Source organism: Pteropus vampyrus, unplaced genomic scaffold (assembly GCF_000151845.1).
Source record: "Pteropus vampyrus isolate Shadow unplaced genomic scaffold, Pvam_2.0 Scaffold9, whole genome shotgun sequence".
Classification (NCBI taxonomy): domain Eukaryota; kingdom Metazoa; phylum Chordata; class Mammalia; order Chiroptera; family Pteropodidae; genus Pteropus; species Pteropus vampyrus.
In genome coordinates, this window is record NW_011888790.1 from 4,810,644 (window position 1) to 4,829,315 (window position 18,672).

Here is an 18,672-nt window from a genome sequence, read left to right on the forward strand (position 1 = left end):
GGCGGGGAGAACGGGCCGCCGCCGCGCTCCCTCCCCCGCTGCCGTGTCAAGGAGGAAGCCCGGCTGGGCGCGCGCCGGCCGTCGCCTCGTCCTCGGCCCTGCTGCTCGGGCTCCGATTCCTCCCGTCGCTCCATTTTGTTTCCCTGTCCGCGCACGGTCGCCTCATGGAAGGCCGCATTCACCGCCCTTTGTATCCCGCGCGCCCGCTTTCCTGGGCTCTCCTGCTCGCGTTTGCGACAGGCTTCGGCGAGGCGCCTTTCTCCTCTTCCCCTCACGCTTTCTGACGGTGGCTTCGGTGTGGGCGCGTTTGCAACAAGTCCTTTGAGTGTTGGACCCACGTAGATCTTGTATAAAAGTCGATGCACTAGCCCTGCCTCGGTGGTCGAGGGCTCGCATTGCCTTTGAGGCCCCGTTATTCTTGGCCTTTTCGATGAAAATAACCTGTGAAAATAGATGGTCTGAGCCAAAAGGAATATATAGAAACGCGGTGGTTGGATGAAACAAAAGGTGGTAGCTCATCGAGAGATCAGAGGAATGTCTGAAGAACGTTCACCCAAAATTCTTGTGCTACAGTTTAAAAATAAAGGGTTGTAGATAATGACCCGATTTTCAAAAGCAAACTTAAATGTCTTTCGAGGGATCTGCTTTACGTTTTGAAACGTTGGAGAAAGTGAGAATGCAAGGTTTTCCGGTATTTCACAGGCCACAGTTGGCCTAGAACTAGCCGCGGAGCGGTGATGTCTGATGTTGGGCATCCTTGCAAAAGATCTTGTTACTAGAGCAGTGACGTTTACGCTCTAAGCCTGCTGTTCACGTCTTTACTGCGTTTTATGTAGTAACACGTTTAAAAAAAAAAAAGATCAAACTGTGCCTGACTGCAGTGCACCTAAAAGCTTTATTTTATTTTTTTTATATTTTCCGGGTCCGGATGAGAAACTTGATAAAATTCTGCTAATTAATATGTTTCCTCCTCCATTAAGAATCTTATTTGTGACTAGGAGGTTCAGGATTTTTTTTTTAATTGGGACTTGCTAGAAATCGTTACCTTTTTTTTTTTTTTCAGGAATGACTTTGTACACCTGGTTTAAATATTAGAAAAAAATTTCAGTTAGCTTTAAATGTTTCCTACTCCGTTAGAGATTGAATGTTTAGGTGTAGCCTATTGTAATCAAAGGTTAAGTTTAAAATTTTTTGTTCTTTTTATTGTGCTTGTATTTTGAGTGTTATAATCAGAACAATGTTTTTAAGGTCAGTAGACAAAGATCTCTAGGAATTTTTTTCCCTTTTACTTATCAAATGAGTATAATATTTCATACCTGCAAGAGAGCCATACCTGCAAGTAAAGGAACAATTAAATATTCAAATTGTTTTCATTAGCTTTTCTTATAACAATATACATTTGCTTTGCCTTTCCACCCACAATAAAGGAAGAATAGGGGTGCAGTTTTAGAAGTTGGGCTTTCTTCAGGACCTATTCATGAAATACAGTATGGGCTTTTGCAAACTTAATTTGGGACCTGCACTTCTCTAATCCATATGACTGGATAGAGTGATGCTTCCTTATCTCTGTGCTGTAACTAGCAGTGACTGAGCAGGAGGTAAGAAGAGATTAAAATTTTGTGGCCTTGGTGAGGAACTACTTTGTAGGGTTCTTTGCAAAATGTAACTTTTTGTTGACTTATACCAACAGCATTATATCTCATACATAGTTGTGTGATTTTACCAGTAAAATATTTATACTTTTGGATAGATTAATGGGATTAATTAGAGGCTTTGTTGTTATTTTACGTATCTTGGCCTTTGTAATCTGCTTGCTGTGGTAATTCCTGTACAAAATACGGCCACAAAAGGATAGTTGGTTGTTTTCAAGGCTCCATCCTCTTTTTTAAAATGTTACTATTATTGAAATATTCTAAAATTTTATCAGATTTAGGAGCAACTGCAAAATTATCACTAACTTATTTTGTACTTTATTAGCTGGTGACTTTATTTGTACTGGCTGCTGTATAGTAAACTATGACTAATTTTGCTGTAGTTGAGTAAAATGTTTTACTTAAGTATAACCAGCCTTGACTTACTTTAGCTTCTATACTGCTGTAAACATTTAAACAACAATCTTTGTTCTTTAGTGTGAGCTGCAGTTTTTATTGAATTTGTATACTTTGAAATTCTCTTATAGTCTGTATTTTCTATTCTATTTTAAATGGTCATACTTTTATAAAGCTTTTTTTTTCCCCCATGTATTTTGGAAAAGCACACTGTAAACCTATTTCAAAATGTGTGAGACATTCAACTATCTTAGAAGAAACTTTAATTTGGGAATGAAATGAAATTAAGTCAATGAAGCTATAGTAGAGCTTTCTTCACCAGAATTTTAAAATAGAGAATAAAGTTGAAGGGGAGAAGGCACAGGGGACTGAGTGGGCTATCCTTTATGGGTGCTCTTTAGCTCTTAATTTGAAGGTATTTGGATATAACCAAATCAAGAACAGTTGTTCCAGTGGAAGAATGTGAACTACTTCCAAACCTCTGGAATTGAGAAGAAAGCGGTTCTGTTTTAGCTTTTAGTATGTATCAGTTCAATTTGAACTGGGATTTGTACTCTAGTGTTAATAGTCTAATATTTAATATAGATTTTTATTTTGACCAAAACTAAATAAAAAAATTGAAACTCAGTTGTTCAAAAGAAGTTTCTTGAGTATGTTGTATGCCAACAAGGAGGGAAACAAAGTTTAGATAGTCTCTACTTTTAGAGTGCACTGTCTTGTGGGTGAGAGACGCACACATAATTATAACACTGACAGGTCGTTTAGTGTAAAACCCACTCCTTTATGTGTATCTTTATCTGTAGAATTTTTATGGCAGGGAAGAGGAAAGTCAAAAATTCTATGAACTTCAGAAAAGCTTACACCGTTATGTGTTGAAGTAGTGTGTATTTTGCTTTTTTGGGAATCAAAAGCTCTTAATGTAGAATTTAGTTAATGATCCATCTAGCAGTAGACCACTGATAACAGTGCTGCTTTAGTAATCTCACCATTTAAAATGAAAATATATGTAGTGGCTGGGAAAATAAATATTCATAGAGAAGTTATGGACCTAGGCATCCTCATAAGTCAGCTTGCCTTTATTTCATGAGTTATTATACTTTGTATTTAGCCATATCTACTCTCACCAATTGTCTAGCCAAATTTGGGAAAAGTTTATTAGACAAATATCAATGCGACCTTATTTCTGATAAATTTATTTTTAATAGAAAACCAAGACAATGCTGTAAAGTCAAGAATGAAGTAGGTAGAGATCGATTCAGAAATGGGTAGAAATGTTTAGAGGAGCTAGAACCCTTCTCAATTTTATTATTTTTGAGTGTAGTCCATTCAGCTGCCTATGAATTGTCTACTTTGTGGTTTATATGGCATGTTTTTAATACCAAATTGGCTTCCTTATTATTAGTTGAGCTTCTATCACAGATTACAAACTAATTTTAATATCTGCTCAGAGCATAATTAGACAAAATCACAAAGCGATGTATTTTCTCAAAAGATAAATATGTATTAGATTATCTGATATTGGATTTTGCATGCTAGTATTTTTCTTCCTTGGTATAGAATATATTTTGTAAATATAAAATGTAACTTTTCTTCTGCTTATACTTCTCTAAATGAAAATGACTATTAAATTGCCCTTTTTTTTTTTTTTTTTTAAATAGAAAGGCTCTGAAAACAAGTAGCCTTTGCTGTGCCATACTGTAGTGCCATAATGCAGGAATGGTATTACTACAATTTTAGGACGAAAAACAAGTGTTGGGCCTGTCATGAAGAATGAAGACTATACTACAGCTATACCATGGTCAGCCCAGTAGTGATATTCAGTATATACACTATATCAGTGCTATTAAAATTTTATGGGAGGTGATTAGGGAAAATATGTCTAAAAATAACTCCTTGGAAGGAAGGGAACAGTGATAACGAAAAAAATGGTTAAAAAGGAACTAGTAGAATTTTGGTTACTTTACTATCCATGTTACTTTTAAGTATTTTCTCTGACTTGGCAGTAGCTATTTGTATATCGTGTAGAACATATCTTGAAGTGTAAAATCTTGAGAGGATACCTTGACTTTAAATGATTAGAGTTATTTAGAATGTAGGTAATTATTTAGCTTAGTTAATGGATTTTTAAACAAACTTTAAACAAATTATTTCTTGGATTTTTAAACAAACTTTAAGAGCTGTTTATTATTGGAAATTATATATAATGCGCAGCTCTATTGGCAATTAGCTACTATGAAAAGTAGATATATTGGGCAGCATTTGGTATCTAAAATAATTAGAGGGGTAACATTGATATTTTCTTGTTTTCAAATGCCATTAAAATTTCCTAAAGGTAATGATTGCAAAGACCTTACATAGTAGAACCTGACATTGCTGACCATAGCAGTTTTTTTGTTTGTTCAGAAGACTTTCAGAGCTCACTTTCTTTATAACCTGTAATATACATTTTTGCATAATTTCAGAATTTGCCTGTTTCCCCCCTTTTTAAAGGGGAGCAAAAAGCAGAATGTGTTTTGTGTGTTTTTTTGTTTTTAATGTGGAGGATAGCTGTGATATGCTGAAGCTGAAAAGGAAGATTACTGATACTACAAAAAAGAGTGTCTGCTTTGAGTTGCATTTTTAGTAATGGTGGCAAATATATTTAGGTTCATTAATATTTTTTCACTACGTTCAAATGCATGCCTTTGGGGCTAGAAATACAGGCTGTGGTCTTGGAACAGAGTGAAGCTAACTAACTAGTCCACATGGAGATCAAACCCCAGGACCATGGTCTCAATTAGCAGCATCATACTTCAAACAATTGGAAGCAGTCCAACTATCAGACAAACTGGCTGATCGTAAATATTGGTAGAATCTTATCAATATGGAAAATTGGTTGATGTCAACATAGGAATTCATGGACGGACAAAAATAGTAAGTGATTGTGATTCACCAGGTTAGTGTAGCTGCAATTATGCTTGTGAATTATTGTCTACTTATGTAAACATTTTCCTAGATTCATAACCAATGAAAAGTCAAATTATGTGTTAATCTGTCTGGTGAAAGTATAACTTTAAATACTTTATTTTAGTCCTGCTATTAATAACCCTTGCCTTCTTTTTCACTCTCCTTCAGACCATACATTATGATTATAGTTTCTGCTGAGGAGGCTGGAAACACAACTCCCTTTGAATAATAATAATTTTTATTGTTATTATTATAATTCTACTTGATGTCCAGAACTGGCTTGCAGGAGAGTTTAAAGTGCCCACTACCCTTTGTGGGAAGCTTTTTAATAAATAAAGTGTATGGAACCACTGCTCAACCACGCCACCTGAAGCTTCATAACAAAACTCATCCTCCTTTTTTCTAATTTTTTTACTATCACTGCAATTTAAGCATGTTACTTTTTTTTTTTAAACTCAGTTCTGAAAGATTATTTTGGTATTGCTGTACAAACAAAATAAAATTGTGGTATTCAGTGACATGTTATCTGCCCATTGATAAAGATGGGTTTGTTTTCTGACTTAGAGATTTTGGGTTTCACATTAAATAAGTCTTACATTCTACCTCATGACAAAATTGTTATGTAAAGATTCCATTTATAATTAGTAAATTGGTCAACTCTCTTATAGAGAAGATTACTTGAAGAGGACTTTACAGATTTCAGGTCCCTTTCACTATGTGTATAAATGGTATTTCCCCTTCTAGGTCCTCCCCCCCCTTTTTTTTTCCCCAAAGAAGAAAATTCTTATTCTGGATCCCTTCTGAATAACAAGAGCCATGTTCCTTTGGGACCTATAATTTGTTGATCTGTTTACAAGTCATATTATGAATGCTTTCTCTGGGTCATTCTCTATCCATGTAATAGCTAATTTCTAAAACTATTAGCTCTTTACGTGCCATTTGTATAACAGTTCTTAATAAATTATATTAATGGGAGAAGATATGAGTTATGTCTGAATTCTTAAAGTTTGTTGTTTTGTAAGTATAATTGTCTCTATTATCTCAATGTTCTATATCATAAGAATAAAATAATTCACAATTGATTTAGGTACTTAGTAGTGGAAAGGGAAGAAGATGAAAATAGTTCTTCCTCTGATACAGGCTAATCAAGCCTCTGTGGCCCAGTAATGGTTACCAAAGGTAATTTAAATGTTGAGTGTTCTGTCGGTACCAGCATTTCATTTTTCTTGGGCTTATTTACAAACGTAACCCTCTTTTTTTCATTTTTTTCCTCTTTATATATTTGCTTCTTTTTAGTTTTCCTCTTCCTTCCTTGCTTGTGTAGGCTTATATTTGGCATTCACTAGCATTGCTTTAATTCTGCTGCTGACACTCGGTGGCAAGGCTTTACTAAATCCTTGTTATCCTTTTTCTCTTGCAAATTGACTAGATTCTCTTGCTGATTGACTAGATGTATAAGAAGTCTCATAAGCATTAACTTTTTATTGACTAAGAATAATAAACTGTCACTAGGTACTAATTTGTATGGCTTTAACTTATATTTTATTTATTGTTTCTCTTTCCTTTGTTCATTTGTTATGACATTTGGAATTATTTACATGCCCACATTTCCTTATTCCTTCCCTATGGCTTAGCTCACTATGCTTTTTTCTAAAACTGATAGGTTTCACAGCGTTGGGAAACAAGAACCTGATATACCATAGAAAATAATAGTTGTCTTTTTCTGCAGTTAAATATTAAAGATTTGAAATGGCTTTGATTTTTCTTTGTGATATTTTTGTATCGATTTTTTAAAAGCTTACCTATTTTTATTCATGTATTATTATTTTAAGAGTATTTTACTTCCAAGGAAAGTTTATTTCCATGTCATTCTTTTCCTAGAGGAACATTATTTTCTATTATAATAAATAGTGGGAAAATAGTGTTCATTGTATAGAAATTCACTTTAGGCACTGTTCAAAGATACATGTATGGCATAAAAGTGGGATGATTTATACCAAAATCTTTGGGCCTTTTTCTATCTTCTACAAGATTTTTAAAACAAAGTTGAATGAATTTGTGTTCAGATCTATTTAGTAGTATATAGAATAACCTAGATCATTATTTCTATATCTCAGGAAGCTGAATATGGTGGGCACGATCAGATAGATTTGTATGACGATGTCATCTCTCCATCTGCAAATAATGGAGATGCCCCAGAAGACCGGGATTACATGGATACTCTCCCACCAACTGTTGGTGATGATGTGGGAAAAGGAGCAGCACCAAATGTTGTCTATACATATACTGGAAAGAGAATTGCATTATATATTGGAAATCTAACATGGGTAAGTAAATGTAACATATGAATTACGTTATTGGTAATCGATTTTGAACGGTTCCAGTTAATGTTTTTCTCCAGTTTTATAAAATAAGAATTTAGAGTTACTGGATTGGTTGTTCTATAGGCTTGATTGTGCAATGAGGAGGGTAATAAAAGTATCTTTTATTTTATCTTCAAATCAATTATTCTTTTTATCTTACTATTCCTATACTTCAGCTATCCCAATTTTACAAAGAAAAAATGCTTACATAAGGTCTCAAACCAGAATTCAGAACTATAGAAGAGAAAGACAGTATGACCCCTGGTTTTAAAAAGTTTTCGTTATCTAATTCCTATTACGGGCTTGTTGAGTTTAATTTCTGTTCTTTGAAATCTGATTTATGGGAATATTGCTATATACAGTTATTTTAATTTGAGTTTATGAGTTGTAAGATTGGTGGTTGGGATATTCATTAGCTGGATGGTCAATGTATATAATTTTATTAGCATTAAATCTTAAATATTCACTAAAGCAGTTCTGTAGAATGTTTTATCTCTAAGAAACATATATTACATATACTGGAAAGTTTAAAAATTGTCTAGAAATCAAAACTTGTCACTCTTTCATATCCTTAGTAGCATTTTATTTTAAAATGTTTAGATTTTTAGAAAACTAATTAACTGCTCTCTTACCGCCCAGTCTGAGTAATTTTATGGTATTAGAGACAGTAGCAGTATAGTTAAGGAGAGCGATTGTTTAGTAAGACTTTGAATTTTAGCTGCTCCATCTATTAGTTTGTGACTTTAGACAAGCTTTTTAATTTTTCTATTGTACTGTATATAAAATGGAAATAATAATAGGACTCGTAATGTTCTAAGACTTAAGTAAAAGTACATGGTAGGGATTCAGTACATGTTAGTTTTTTTTTTCTTTTTCTCTTATATGCAAACGTAAGATAGAATTTATTTCCCCAAATAATTTCCTTTAAGGAGAACTGAAAAGTGAGATGGGTTTTATTGAAAATTTAAAATCATAGCAGTTTAAAGTTGGAAGAGACCAGAAACTTTTTAAGAGTTTAAAAAAAAAAAAAAAAAAAATCTCTGTTCCAGGATTTGTACATTCTAATGTCTGAAACTTATCAAGGGATGAAGTTTTGTCCTCAGGTGCTTTTGTGCTATTTAAAAATTGAAGACCGACTTGTAGTAACTGCATTTAGATTTTCATTAAGTGTAAATTTTCTCTTGTTTATCCTGAGTTTAATCCTTAAAAGCTAAATTTAGACAATAAAAATCTTGGATATGTTTTGTTAATTGGAGAAAATGTCTTTCAGTGGACAACAGATGAAGACTTGACTGAAGCAGTTCATTCTCTGGGAGTAAATGATATTTTGGAAATAAAATTTTTTGAAAATAGGGCAAATGGCCAGTCAAAGGGGTAAGAATTTTGTTTTAATTCTTTTTCTTAATATAAGTTAGTAGCTAGTGATTACCATTTTGGGGGTATCTTTCCTTAAAGTTAATGCTAACTATCCACATGTGTAGGATGCAGTTATTATCCAAATAACTGTAGGAGGTTCCTGGGCAAAGATTCATATTCATTTTGCTTGCCCTGTGATCGAGCACTAAAACTAGCGAAGCTGGAAATGTTGACAGGTTAGGTTTATTATTATAATTTTCCTGAGTTTTCTCCGTATGTATGGTTAAAGTCGTTACTGAAATGTTGTTCCTGAAACACATTACTACTTAGGACCTTTACACTGTTTCCTGTTGGTTTACTTTTCCCCCAAATATCTACATGTATCTCACTTCGTTCAGGACTCTGTTTAAGAATTCCCTTCCTGACCACCCTATGCAAAATAGCACCTTCCACTCCCATCACCGTTTTCTTTTTTTATTTTTTTCTTTGATGGTGTATTTTGTTCATTGCCTTGTCTCCCACTAGATTGTAAGCTCCATGAGAGCAGAGATTTTGTTTTGTTTACTCCTGTACCCCATTCCTAGAATGTTGCCTGGCAGGTAGGAAATAGAGTTCAATAAATATTTGTTAAGTTAGTGAATTCGTTAAATTGTTTCTAAATGTTATGACCCTAGATAATTTGAATCAAACAGTAGAATTTGTTTATTAGAATAAGTGTTCTAGTTAACAGACCATTTTGCACATTAGGAAGAAAAGATGTAAACTTCTAAGAGCCTTTCTGATAATCTAGAATATCCTATAACTGTACAAAATTGGTGATCATTCATTTTTTAGTTTTAAATGTATTTTTCTTAATTGCGATGTCGTTCATATGCCATAAAATTCACCCTTTTAAAGTGTTCAATTCGTTGGTTTTTAAATATATTTAAAAAGTTGTGTAACCATTACCACTGTCTCATTTCAGAACATTTCATCATCCCAAAAAGAAATCTCATACCCATTAGCGGTCTATCTATATGGATTTGCCTATTCTGAACATTTCATATAAATGGAATCATACAAGATATGGTCCGTGACTTACTTCTTTCACTTAGCATGTTTTCAGAGTTCATCCATGTTGTAGCATATATCACTACTTAATTTTTTATGACCAAATAATATTGTTATAATTTTCATCCATCATTTGATTGACATTGATGTTGTTTCCACTTTTTCTATTATGAATAAAACTCCTAAGAATATTTATGTACCAGTTTTGTATGAACATGTATTTTTAATACTGTTAGGTGTATGTGTGGAATAATTCCAGGAGTGGAATTATTGATTATATGTTAACTCTATTTTTAACTTTTTGAAGAACTGCCAGATTGTTTGTCATAGTGGCTATGCCATATTACATTCCCATCAGCAATGTATGAGGGTTCCAGTTTCTCCACATCCTCAGCAACACTTGTGATTAAAGCTATCCTAGTAGGTATGAGATGGTATCTCACTGTGGTTTCAATTTGATTTTCCTGATGATTAATGATGTTGCATCTTTTCATAGTGACATTATTTATAATAACCAAAAAGTGAAAACAACCCAAATGTCTGTCAGCTGATGGATTTTTAAAATGTGGTGTATCCATGTAATAGGATATTATTCAGCCATAAAAAGAAATTTAGTACAGATACATGCTACGACATGCATAAACCTTGAAAACCTGCTAAGTGAAAAAGCCAACCACAAAGGGCCATATGTTGTATAATTCCATTTATATGAAACGTCCAGAACAGAAAGTGTATTACTGGTTGCTGGGTTGGGGATGGGAGGAAATAGAGTGACAGCTAATGAATATGGGTTTTGTTTTGTGGTGATGAAAATGTTCTATAATTGATTGTGATGGTTGTGAAACTACTAAAAAGCACTAAATTATACACTTTAAATGAGTGAATTATATGATATGTTATTTAAAAAGTTAACAATGAAAGTGTGAACTTGTATAATTTTAAGAAATATTTTGTTTTCTTAGATAAAATAATTTCAGGCCATTTCTTTTATAATAACAGTATCATTACTAATCTCTCCTCACTTTCTACCCTCACATCTTTAAACATCTTTTAGGTTTGCCCTTGTTGGTGTTGGATCTGAAGCATCCTCAAAAAAGTTAATGGATCTGTTGCCTAAAAGAGAACTTCATGGTCAGAATCCTGTTGTAACTCCATGCAATAAACAGTTCCTGAGTCAATTTGAAATGCAGTCCAGGAAAAGTAAGCAATCCCTCTGAGGCTTTTATTAAAAGATGTATATTTTAAACAGTGTTGCTAGCATTTGTTAGATGTTATCCTAGAGAAGTCATCTTAATATTTAGTTTGTTGGAGAATCCATTTTAGAAAATCCATGGTTTAAATTTGACTTAATTACTGGTTATGGCGGGTCCTGTGTACTGGAAACCTATTACCATTTTTCTCTAGGTATCACAAACCCAATACTATTCAACAGTGTGCAAGTTCTATAGCCCTGCCATTCTTGTCCTGTCATTCCCATCCTAGAGAAAGGAAGAAACTACATTCTAATCCTTAGATTGAAGGAAACTTATGTGGATGTGTGTTATGGTGGGGGAGAAACCACTGATAACCAGAAAATATTCGTTGATTTCTGCTTGGCACCAAGACCTTTCACCACTTGGTAAAGTGAATATAGAAAAGATTTGCCATTACACACTTACGAATGTTATCACTTAAAGAGATAAGATGGATGATCATGTAATTAACAGAAATTCAAGTGGTTGTTTTTCTTTTAATGTTTTAGAACTAGAGATTTAACTGAAGACTATGTTAAAAATTTTAAGTGATCTATGCTTACTGAAATTCAGATTTCTGTTGGAGAATTTTGGTCTTGGCTGCTGCAGAGTACTGGTATTTTGAAAGTAACTATTTACTCATTGGAAATACATTTATGCCTGGATATTTTGAGACTTCAGAAGAACTTAAATATATGTGAATGTTTTCCTAATCAGTACTTCTCATGTAGTTTGGACAGGCCTAAGGCATCTGCAAGTGTGTATAGTATAAATGAAATTTGAAATACAGTTGTTTCTAATAACAGTGGTTACATTTCAGATAACTATTTTAATAAATGCTATTTATGAGTATTTGGATATTTGCAGCTACACAATCAGGACAAATGTCTGGGGAAGGTAAAGCTGGTCCTCCAGGAGGCAGTTCACGTGCAGCATTTCCACAAAGTGGTAGAGGACGGGGCCGTTTTCCAGGGGCTGTTCCCGGTGGGGACAGATTTCCTGGGCCAGCAGGACCAGGAGGGCCACCCCCACCTTTTCCAGGTAAAATTTTTCTTAAATTACCATGGATAAAATGTGTCTACCTAATACCTCTTTTCCTTTTCTCTCTTTTCAAGTAATGCATTATTAATGTGACTTACTCTCCTTGTTATGCTATTTTTGGAATCCAGGAAATTTGATCAAGCATCTTGTTAAAGGAACTCGGCCTTTGTTCCTGGAAACTAGGATTCCATGGCATATGGGGCACAGCATAGAGGAAATACCCATTTTTGGCCTAAAAGGTCTTTATTTTTCTCCAAACTTGCTTGACTTATATATAGAATATTTACATCCGTCTTATTTTCTTACCTCTTAAAAAATCCTTTCAAGACCATTTTTCCTTGTTTCACTTTCTAGCTTGGCATCAGAGTAGAATATAAGGTGGGTGATTTCACTGTAAGAAATGTGTGTATGCTGAAAGATGGAAACTGTCTCTAAGCATTGTAATCTTTATTAAAGTTTTTGTTTCAATAATTTTTCTTAAGCATAAATTGAGAGAGTTAAATTTATAAGGATATATTTCACCTTTTTAGTTGTTAGTGTAGCATTTACCATATGGGTTTTATTTAAAGAGAAAGAATCTTGGTCTATGAGTTATGCTTTAAAAATATAATCTGGCATAAAGGTTAAAATACCTTATTGAAGTGTTTTTTTCTCTCTCTTTCCTCTTTATTCTATAGCTGGACAGACTCCACCACGTCCACCCTTAGGCCCTCCAGGCCCACCTGGTCCACCAGGTCCTCCACCTCCTGGTCAGGTTCTGCCTCCTCCTTTAGCTGGGCCTCCTAATCGAGGAGATCGCCCTCCACCGCCAGTTCTTTTTCCTGGACAACCTTTTGGGCAGCCTCCATTGGGTCCGCTTCCTCCTGGTCCTCCACCTCCAGTACCAGGCTACGGCCCCCCTCCTGGCCCACCACCTCCACAACAGGGACCACCTCCACCTCCAGGCCCCTTTCCACCTCGCCCACCTGGCCCTCTTGGGCCACCCCTTACACTTGCTCCTCCTCCGCATCTTCCTGGACCACCTCCAGGTGCCCCACCGCCAGCTCCACATGTGAACCCGGCTTTCTTTCCTCCACCAACTAACAGCGGCATGCCTACATCAGATAGCCGGGGTCCACCACCAACAGATCCATATGGCCGACCTCCGCCATATGATAGGGGTGACTATGGGCCTCCTGGAAGGTAAGTTAGTATCTATCTTTGAAAGATTTGGTGTATTTGATTGGTAAAAAGTATTCTGTGCTCCATCACTGAGGTTTGTTTGTTGGCTTGTTTGTTTGTTTGTTTTTAATTATCACCTTTTCCCCAGGTATCTAACTTTCTGTGTTATTTTCTCTTCTTGTTAGAAGAGGCAGTGTGATATGGTGGAACACATAAATAGAACAAGGATGGGAATAATCCAGCCCTGCCACTACATAGCCATGTGATTTAGGGCAAGTCATGAAATCCCGGGGATTCATTTCCATCATTTTTTAAGTTAAAAGATGTTAATGAAGATAATTTATTATCTTAAAAAATATGTAAAAAAGTTTAGGGGACAAAGAGTCATGTCTGCAAAAAATAAAATTTAAGCGAGCAAATGGAATCCTGAAACTTTTAAGTCTGAATCTCATCTACTAATTGATGACACTGTACAGAACACTAAAGTTTCTTGATTGTTTAGGATTTAGATCAGTTTGTTTGATAAGTACTATAGATTATCTCATGCCGATTAGGAGTCTTGAGTAGCAAATTACTTACTTTTAATTAAAATGGGAACATATAATTTATAAGGATATTTGGCTTTATGGAAATTAAAATAATGGTGATCTTTAGAGAAATGCTGAGAGGAAACCCCTGTTGAACTAAGTGGTCTCTTAGCTCCCTTCCAGAGTAATTTAAAAATTATCTATGCGCATCACAATTTGGAGAGCTATGTTTATAATCTCCTAGAACTATTTGAATTTGCCCCTTCAATTTCTTTTGAGTTTATCATTTGATTTTGTATTTTTTAATTGCCACTGTTATAAACTACTTTGTATTTCAGTGTGTCTGCAGAATGGATTTGAGTATCTGCCTAATTCCCTAAAATTGCACAGGCCCTCAGCAGTAAATTTGATGCTGTAAATAAAGTGTTGATTTATCTATCCAAAGAGGTCATATCTTTGTGACTGCCAAAAATGCTTTCCTTTAGAAAAAAAATGTTATAACTGCTAAGCTCTAGTATAAATTTTTTCCGTTCACTTTAATTCAGTGAGCAACTAACTGTATATTAACTGTTCACCCTTAGTATATAAAAGTGGGTTAGGTGACTTTGACAGCTTGAAATTTGAGTCTTATTCAGTATCAGATTTTCAGGAATTGGTAATGGAGACAGAGTATTATTGACTAGTTTTTATCGAAAAAAACTATCTTACATGGTTTTGTTTTGGGGTTTTTGTTTTGAGGGAGATAGGCTGGGCAGAAGTCACAGCATTTAGTTGAAATGTGAATTTCGAACAACTTGATAATTTGGTCAAGATGTTTATAAAGTTTGGGAAATAAAATTACAACCTTATAAGCATGCAAAACGAGGTTAGATTAGTTATTTCCTTAAGTCCTTGGAATGAGTGGCTACAGCTCGCTTGAACTCAGTGTCCTACCTAGTAACTAAGATGACAGAAAGTTTACTTTTTCCTGTACCATACGTGTACAATTTTTAAAGTTGTCAGGTAGCTATAGAAATTTTTGGCATTTTCATTTTTTTCAACAAGTGTTCATACTTATTGAGTACCTTTTATTTTCCGGATACTCTCTAGGGATTCAGTGGCAAGCGGGATCGTGTAAGATCTTGTCCATCCTGAAATTCTATTAATTAGGCATTTATTACCCTTCTGTTGTAAGTCGGGCCCTGTGCCTAGAGGATCCAAACATAAATGAAATCAAATCCCTGCCCTTGATTGTGTACGCTGTATTTTTTGCAGTCAACATTTTTTATTTATTTCTTTTTGTATGACTGAAAAGTATTATGTTGTAGGTATGTAAATATAATTTCTGGCTTCCAGACAGACAAGGTTTCTAAGCTGCTACTTTTTTTTCTGCTATAAGATAGTGGTGTAAGAATTTTGCTTAGACTTGCTTTCTTTGTGGGAGAAATAGCATGCTTCAATCTGGAAAAGTACTGTTAGCTCTAAAACACTGGTCAAAAGCAACCAGTATGAATAGCTTTATACTGTTAAAATTAAATTAGAAAATCTCTTGAGTATGATAAGGTTTATTTTGATTTTGTAGGGAAATGGATACTGCAAGAACGCCATTGAGTGAAGCTGAGTTTGAAGAAATCATGAATAGAAATAGGGCAATCTCAAGCAGTGCTATTTCAAGAGCTGTGTCTGATGCCAGTGCTGGTTTGTAGATTTCTTCCTGTTTTAATATATATGTGTTATTAGGAATGACCTAAAACTTTTAAGTGCTATCTTGAAGATTAATCATTTCATTTACATGTACTTATTTTAGTACTTATCATAGTACTTATTTTTCTATTCCCAAATTATTACCTGTACTTTATTTAAAAGACATTGAAGAAAGTTGGATTTCACAATGTAATGGGAAGACCCCGAATTTTTAATTTTTAGATGTAGGTTTAAATCTTAGCCCTCCCCAGCTCATTTATTATCATGTTTACAAAATAGTAATCTATTTCACACAGCCATGATAATAACAAATTGTGCTAATTTTATGCATATAAACACCTTTCCAAATGGTGAAAGACTAAAAAATATTAAGACAACTTCTGTAGTCATTTTAAAGTTTATTTCTTTTGTTAAATGCTTTATCACTCTTACTGCAGGTGGTTTGGTGGTATTTTGAAGACAAAATTTGACTTCAGCCCCTCTTTCCCCTCACAGGTGATTATGGGAGTGCTATTGAGACATTGGTAACTGCAATTTCTTTAATTAAACAATCCAAAGTATCCGCTGATGATCGTTGCAAAGTTCTTATTAGCTCTTTGCAAGATTGCCTTCATGGAATTGAATCTAAGTCTTATGGTTCTGGATCAAGGTAAAACTTTCCTGTCTCATGTCTATTTAAAACTGCTACTTTACAAATAGAAAAAAATAATGTGTTAGGGACTTTAAAATAGGAATTTTACTTATTACTCTTTACTTAGTACCCAGAGTGATTTTTTTTTTTAACTCTAAATCAAATGTCAGATGTTTGCTTGCTTAAAACCCTTAAAAGCTCCAGTTACTCTTAGAATAACACTGTAAACATTGAGGCACTGTAGTATAATCCCTGTCTTTCAGCCTCATTATGTTCCTTTCCACTTGCTCACTATTGTTTAGCCATACATATTGTTTAGTCTCCCTTTTCTTCCTCTTGACATCTCAAGCACTTGATCATCTCACTGTTTTTGTACTTAATACTCTTTCTGCTAGGTGCTCTTTTCCTTGGCTCTTCATATATCTGGCTTATCTTTCATGCCTCAACTCTTAACTTTTTAGGAGGGGCCTTCTCTGAGGTTATCCAGGCCATGTTCTGTTACTTCTTTTATAGTACTTAGCATAATCTATTCTTATTTATTATTAATTCACATTTCTTTTCATTGTACTTGTTGAAAGATGGAAGGGACTTTACCTGACCTGTTCACTACAATATTTATTTTTTAATTTATTGGGGTGACATTGGTTAATAACATGTAAGTTTCAAGTGTATAGTTCTGTAATACATCATCTCTATATTGCATTGTTTGCTCACCACCCAAAGTCTGGTCTCCTTCAGTCACCATATATATGACCCCCTTTATTCTCTTCATCCTTCTCCTATCCCCATTCCCCTCTGGTACCATTATACTGTTATCTGTGCCTGAGTTTGTTTTGTTGTTCATTTGTTGCTTTCTGTTTTTATATCCCACATAGGAGTGAAATCATAAGGTTCTTGTCTTTTTCCATCTGACTTGTTTCACTTAGGATACTTTTCAAGATCCATCCATATTGTTGCAAATGGCAGTGTGTCATATTTATGGCGGAGTAGTATTCCACTGTATATATGAACCATATCTATTCAGTCACCCATCAAAGTACACTTAGATTGTTTCCATGTCTTAGCTACCATGTATAATGCTGCAGTGAACATACAGGTACACATTTTACAAAAGTTCCCAAGTAGATACCCAGAAGAAGGGTTGCTGGGTCATATGATAACTTTATTCTTAATATTTTGAGGAACTTCCATATTGTTTTCTACAGCGGCTGTCAGTATACTGTTTCTAATGACTAAACAGTGCTTGGTACAGAACAGTGATAAATATTTCTTGAACAAGGGAGATAATGATCTATTTTTAGTTTTTTAGTTAAATAAATGCTTTTTTAGCATTACCACTAACCTTGAAATTTTACATATTTTTGTTAGGTAGATTTTTAATCTTCACATGGTATTCTTAGATCTGTCTTTTGCATTCTTTATCTGATAGTAAAGTCTTTATTAAGTTAAGGAAAAAGAGCTTGTCTTTGTTTGTCATGGTCCTCAGCTTCATAATTATTACCTTTTTACCAAATGTAAAGAGCTTTATATCTGAAGAAATTTGTCATAGCTAAAGACCATATCTTACAGAGTCTTTTTAACTTTTTAAATCCACAAAATAAGCACATAGTAATGTTTGCTAAGTCTAGTTGTCTGGTGCAAAAATATTAAGTAGAGATTTAAATTAATGGGCAGTTGTTATTTCCTCATTGCAAATTTCATATTTAGAATAGCAGAGTTTCTAAAAATATTTTAGGCAATATACTTTGATTAAATTACCCCCCCCCTTTGCTGGTTCATGAAACATTTCTTTTTATTAGATAGCAATGTGAATAATATCCAATTTTTACCAGTGGTCTTAATTATTAGGTTTCTCTGCTTTCTACCATGCCCCCCCAGCCCTACCAGCAAATGTATAAATTAGAAAGTTTCTTAGAGGAGTAGCATATTTTGGTTAATTATAAATGTAAAATTAATATGTATATATAAGTTTAGATAACCTATATTAATGGGTGATAATGTTTATATATTTAAGTCCCATTATATTTTGAGTGATTTCATGAATTTTATAGCTAAAAATCTACCTTTGATATATTATATTCTTCAACTTAAAACACAAATCCTTTGAAATTTTCTCTCCTTTACATTTCTGTTTTTCATTCAGTAAACACTTGTCTATTTTAGACTACTAGTTATAATAGATATAATAGATAGTATGAATTGCTCTGATATGTCTGGTTCCCAGTTTTGGGTGAATATTTTAAATGGAATTTTTAGTTCATGCTTCTAGGTGAGTTGCTAAATCGTATTGACAGTTCAGGATATTGTAATTCTAAACTAGATTTATAAAGAATTTTTTTGCCTTAGGTATTTTTATACATCAAAGTATCGAATATCTTTTTAAGCTGTCCAATTACGGAGCGCATTAATCCAGTAATTTCTTTTAGAAGACGTGAACGGTCAAGAGAGAGGGACCATAGTAGATCACGAGAAAAAAGTCGACGTCATAAATCCCGTAGTAGAGATCGTCATGATGATTATTATAGAGAGAGAAGCAGAGAACGAGAGAGACACCGGGACCGAGACCGGGACCGGGACCGAGAGCGTGACCGAGAGCGCGAGTATCGTCATCGTTAGAAGGTGGGTATTCCTTGT

The 18,672-nt window shown here is 34.3% G+C and overlaps 1 protein-coding gene across 5 annotated transcripts in view; it reads left to right on the forward strand.

Moving 5' to 3' along the window:
• Positions 1 to 18,672, forward strand: part of CPSF6 (cleavage and polyadenylation specific factor 6) — a 28,126-nt gene that overhangs the window by 459 nt on the left and 8,995 nt on the right. For 2 of the 5 annotated variants that reach the window (XM_011373977.2, XM_011373984.2), the window contains exons 2-10: positions 7,112 to 7,321; positions 8,628 to 8,731; positions 10,818 to 10,963; positions 11,863 to 12,036; positions 12,165 to 12,275; positions 12,714 to 13,218; positions 15,286 to 15,401; positions 15,903 to 16,056; positions 18,465 to 18,657. In XM_011373977.2, the coding sequence (XP_011372279.1) occupies positions 7,112 to 7,321; positions 8,628 to 8,731; positions 10,818 to 10,963; positions 11,863 to 12,036; positions 12,165 to 12,275; positions 12,714 to 13,218; positions 15,286 to 15,401; positions 15,903 to 16,056; positions 18,465 to 18,654 (1,710 nt within the window). In that variant the 3' untranslated portion in view covers positions 18,655 to 18,657. The remainder of the gene's footprint in view (positions 1 to 7,111; positions 7,322 to 8,627; positions 8,732 to 10,817; positions 10,964 to 11,862; positions 12,037 to 12,164; positions 12,276 to 12,713; positions 13,219 to 15,285; positions 15,402 to 15,902; positions 16,057 to 18,464; positions 18,658 to 18,672) is intronic. The other 3 variants (XM_011373993.2, XM_011374002.2, XM_011374011.2) reach the window with 3 other exon arrangements.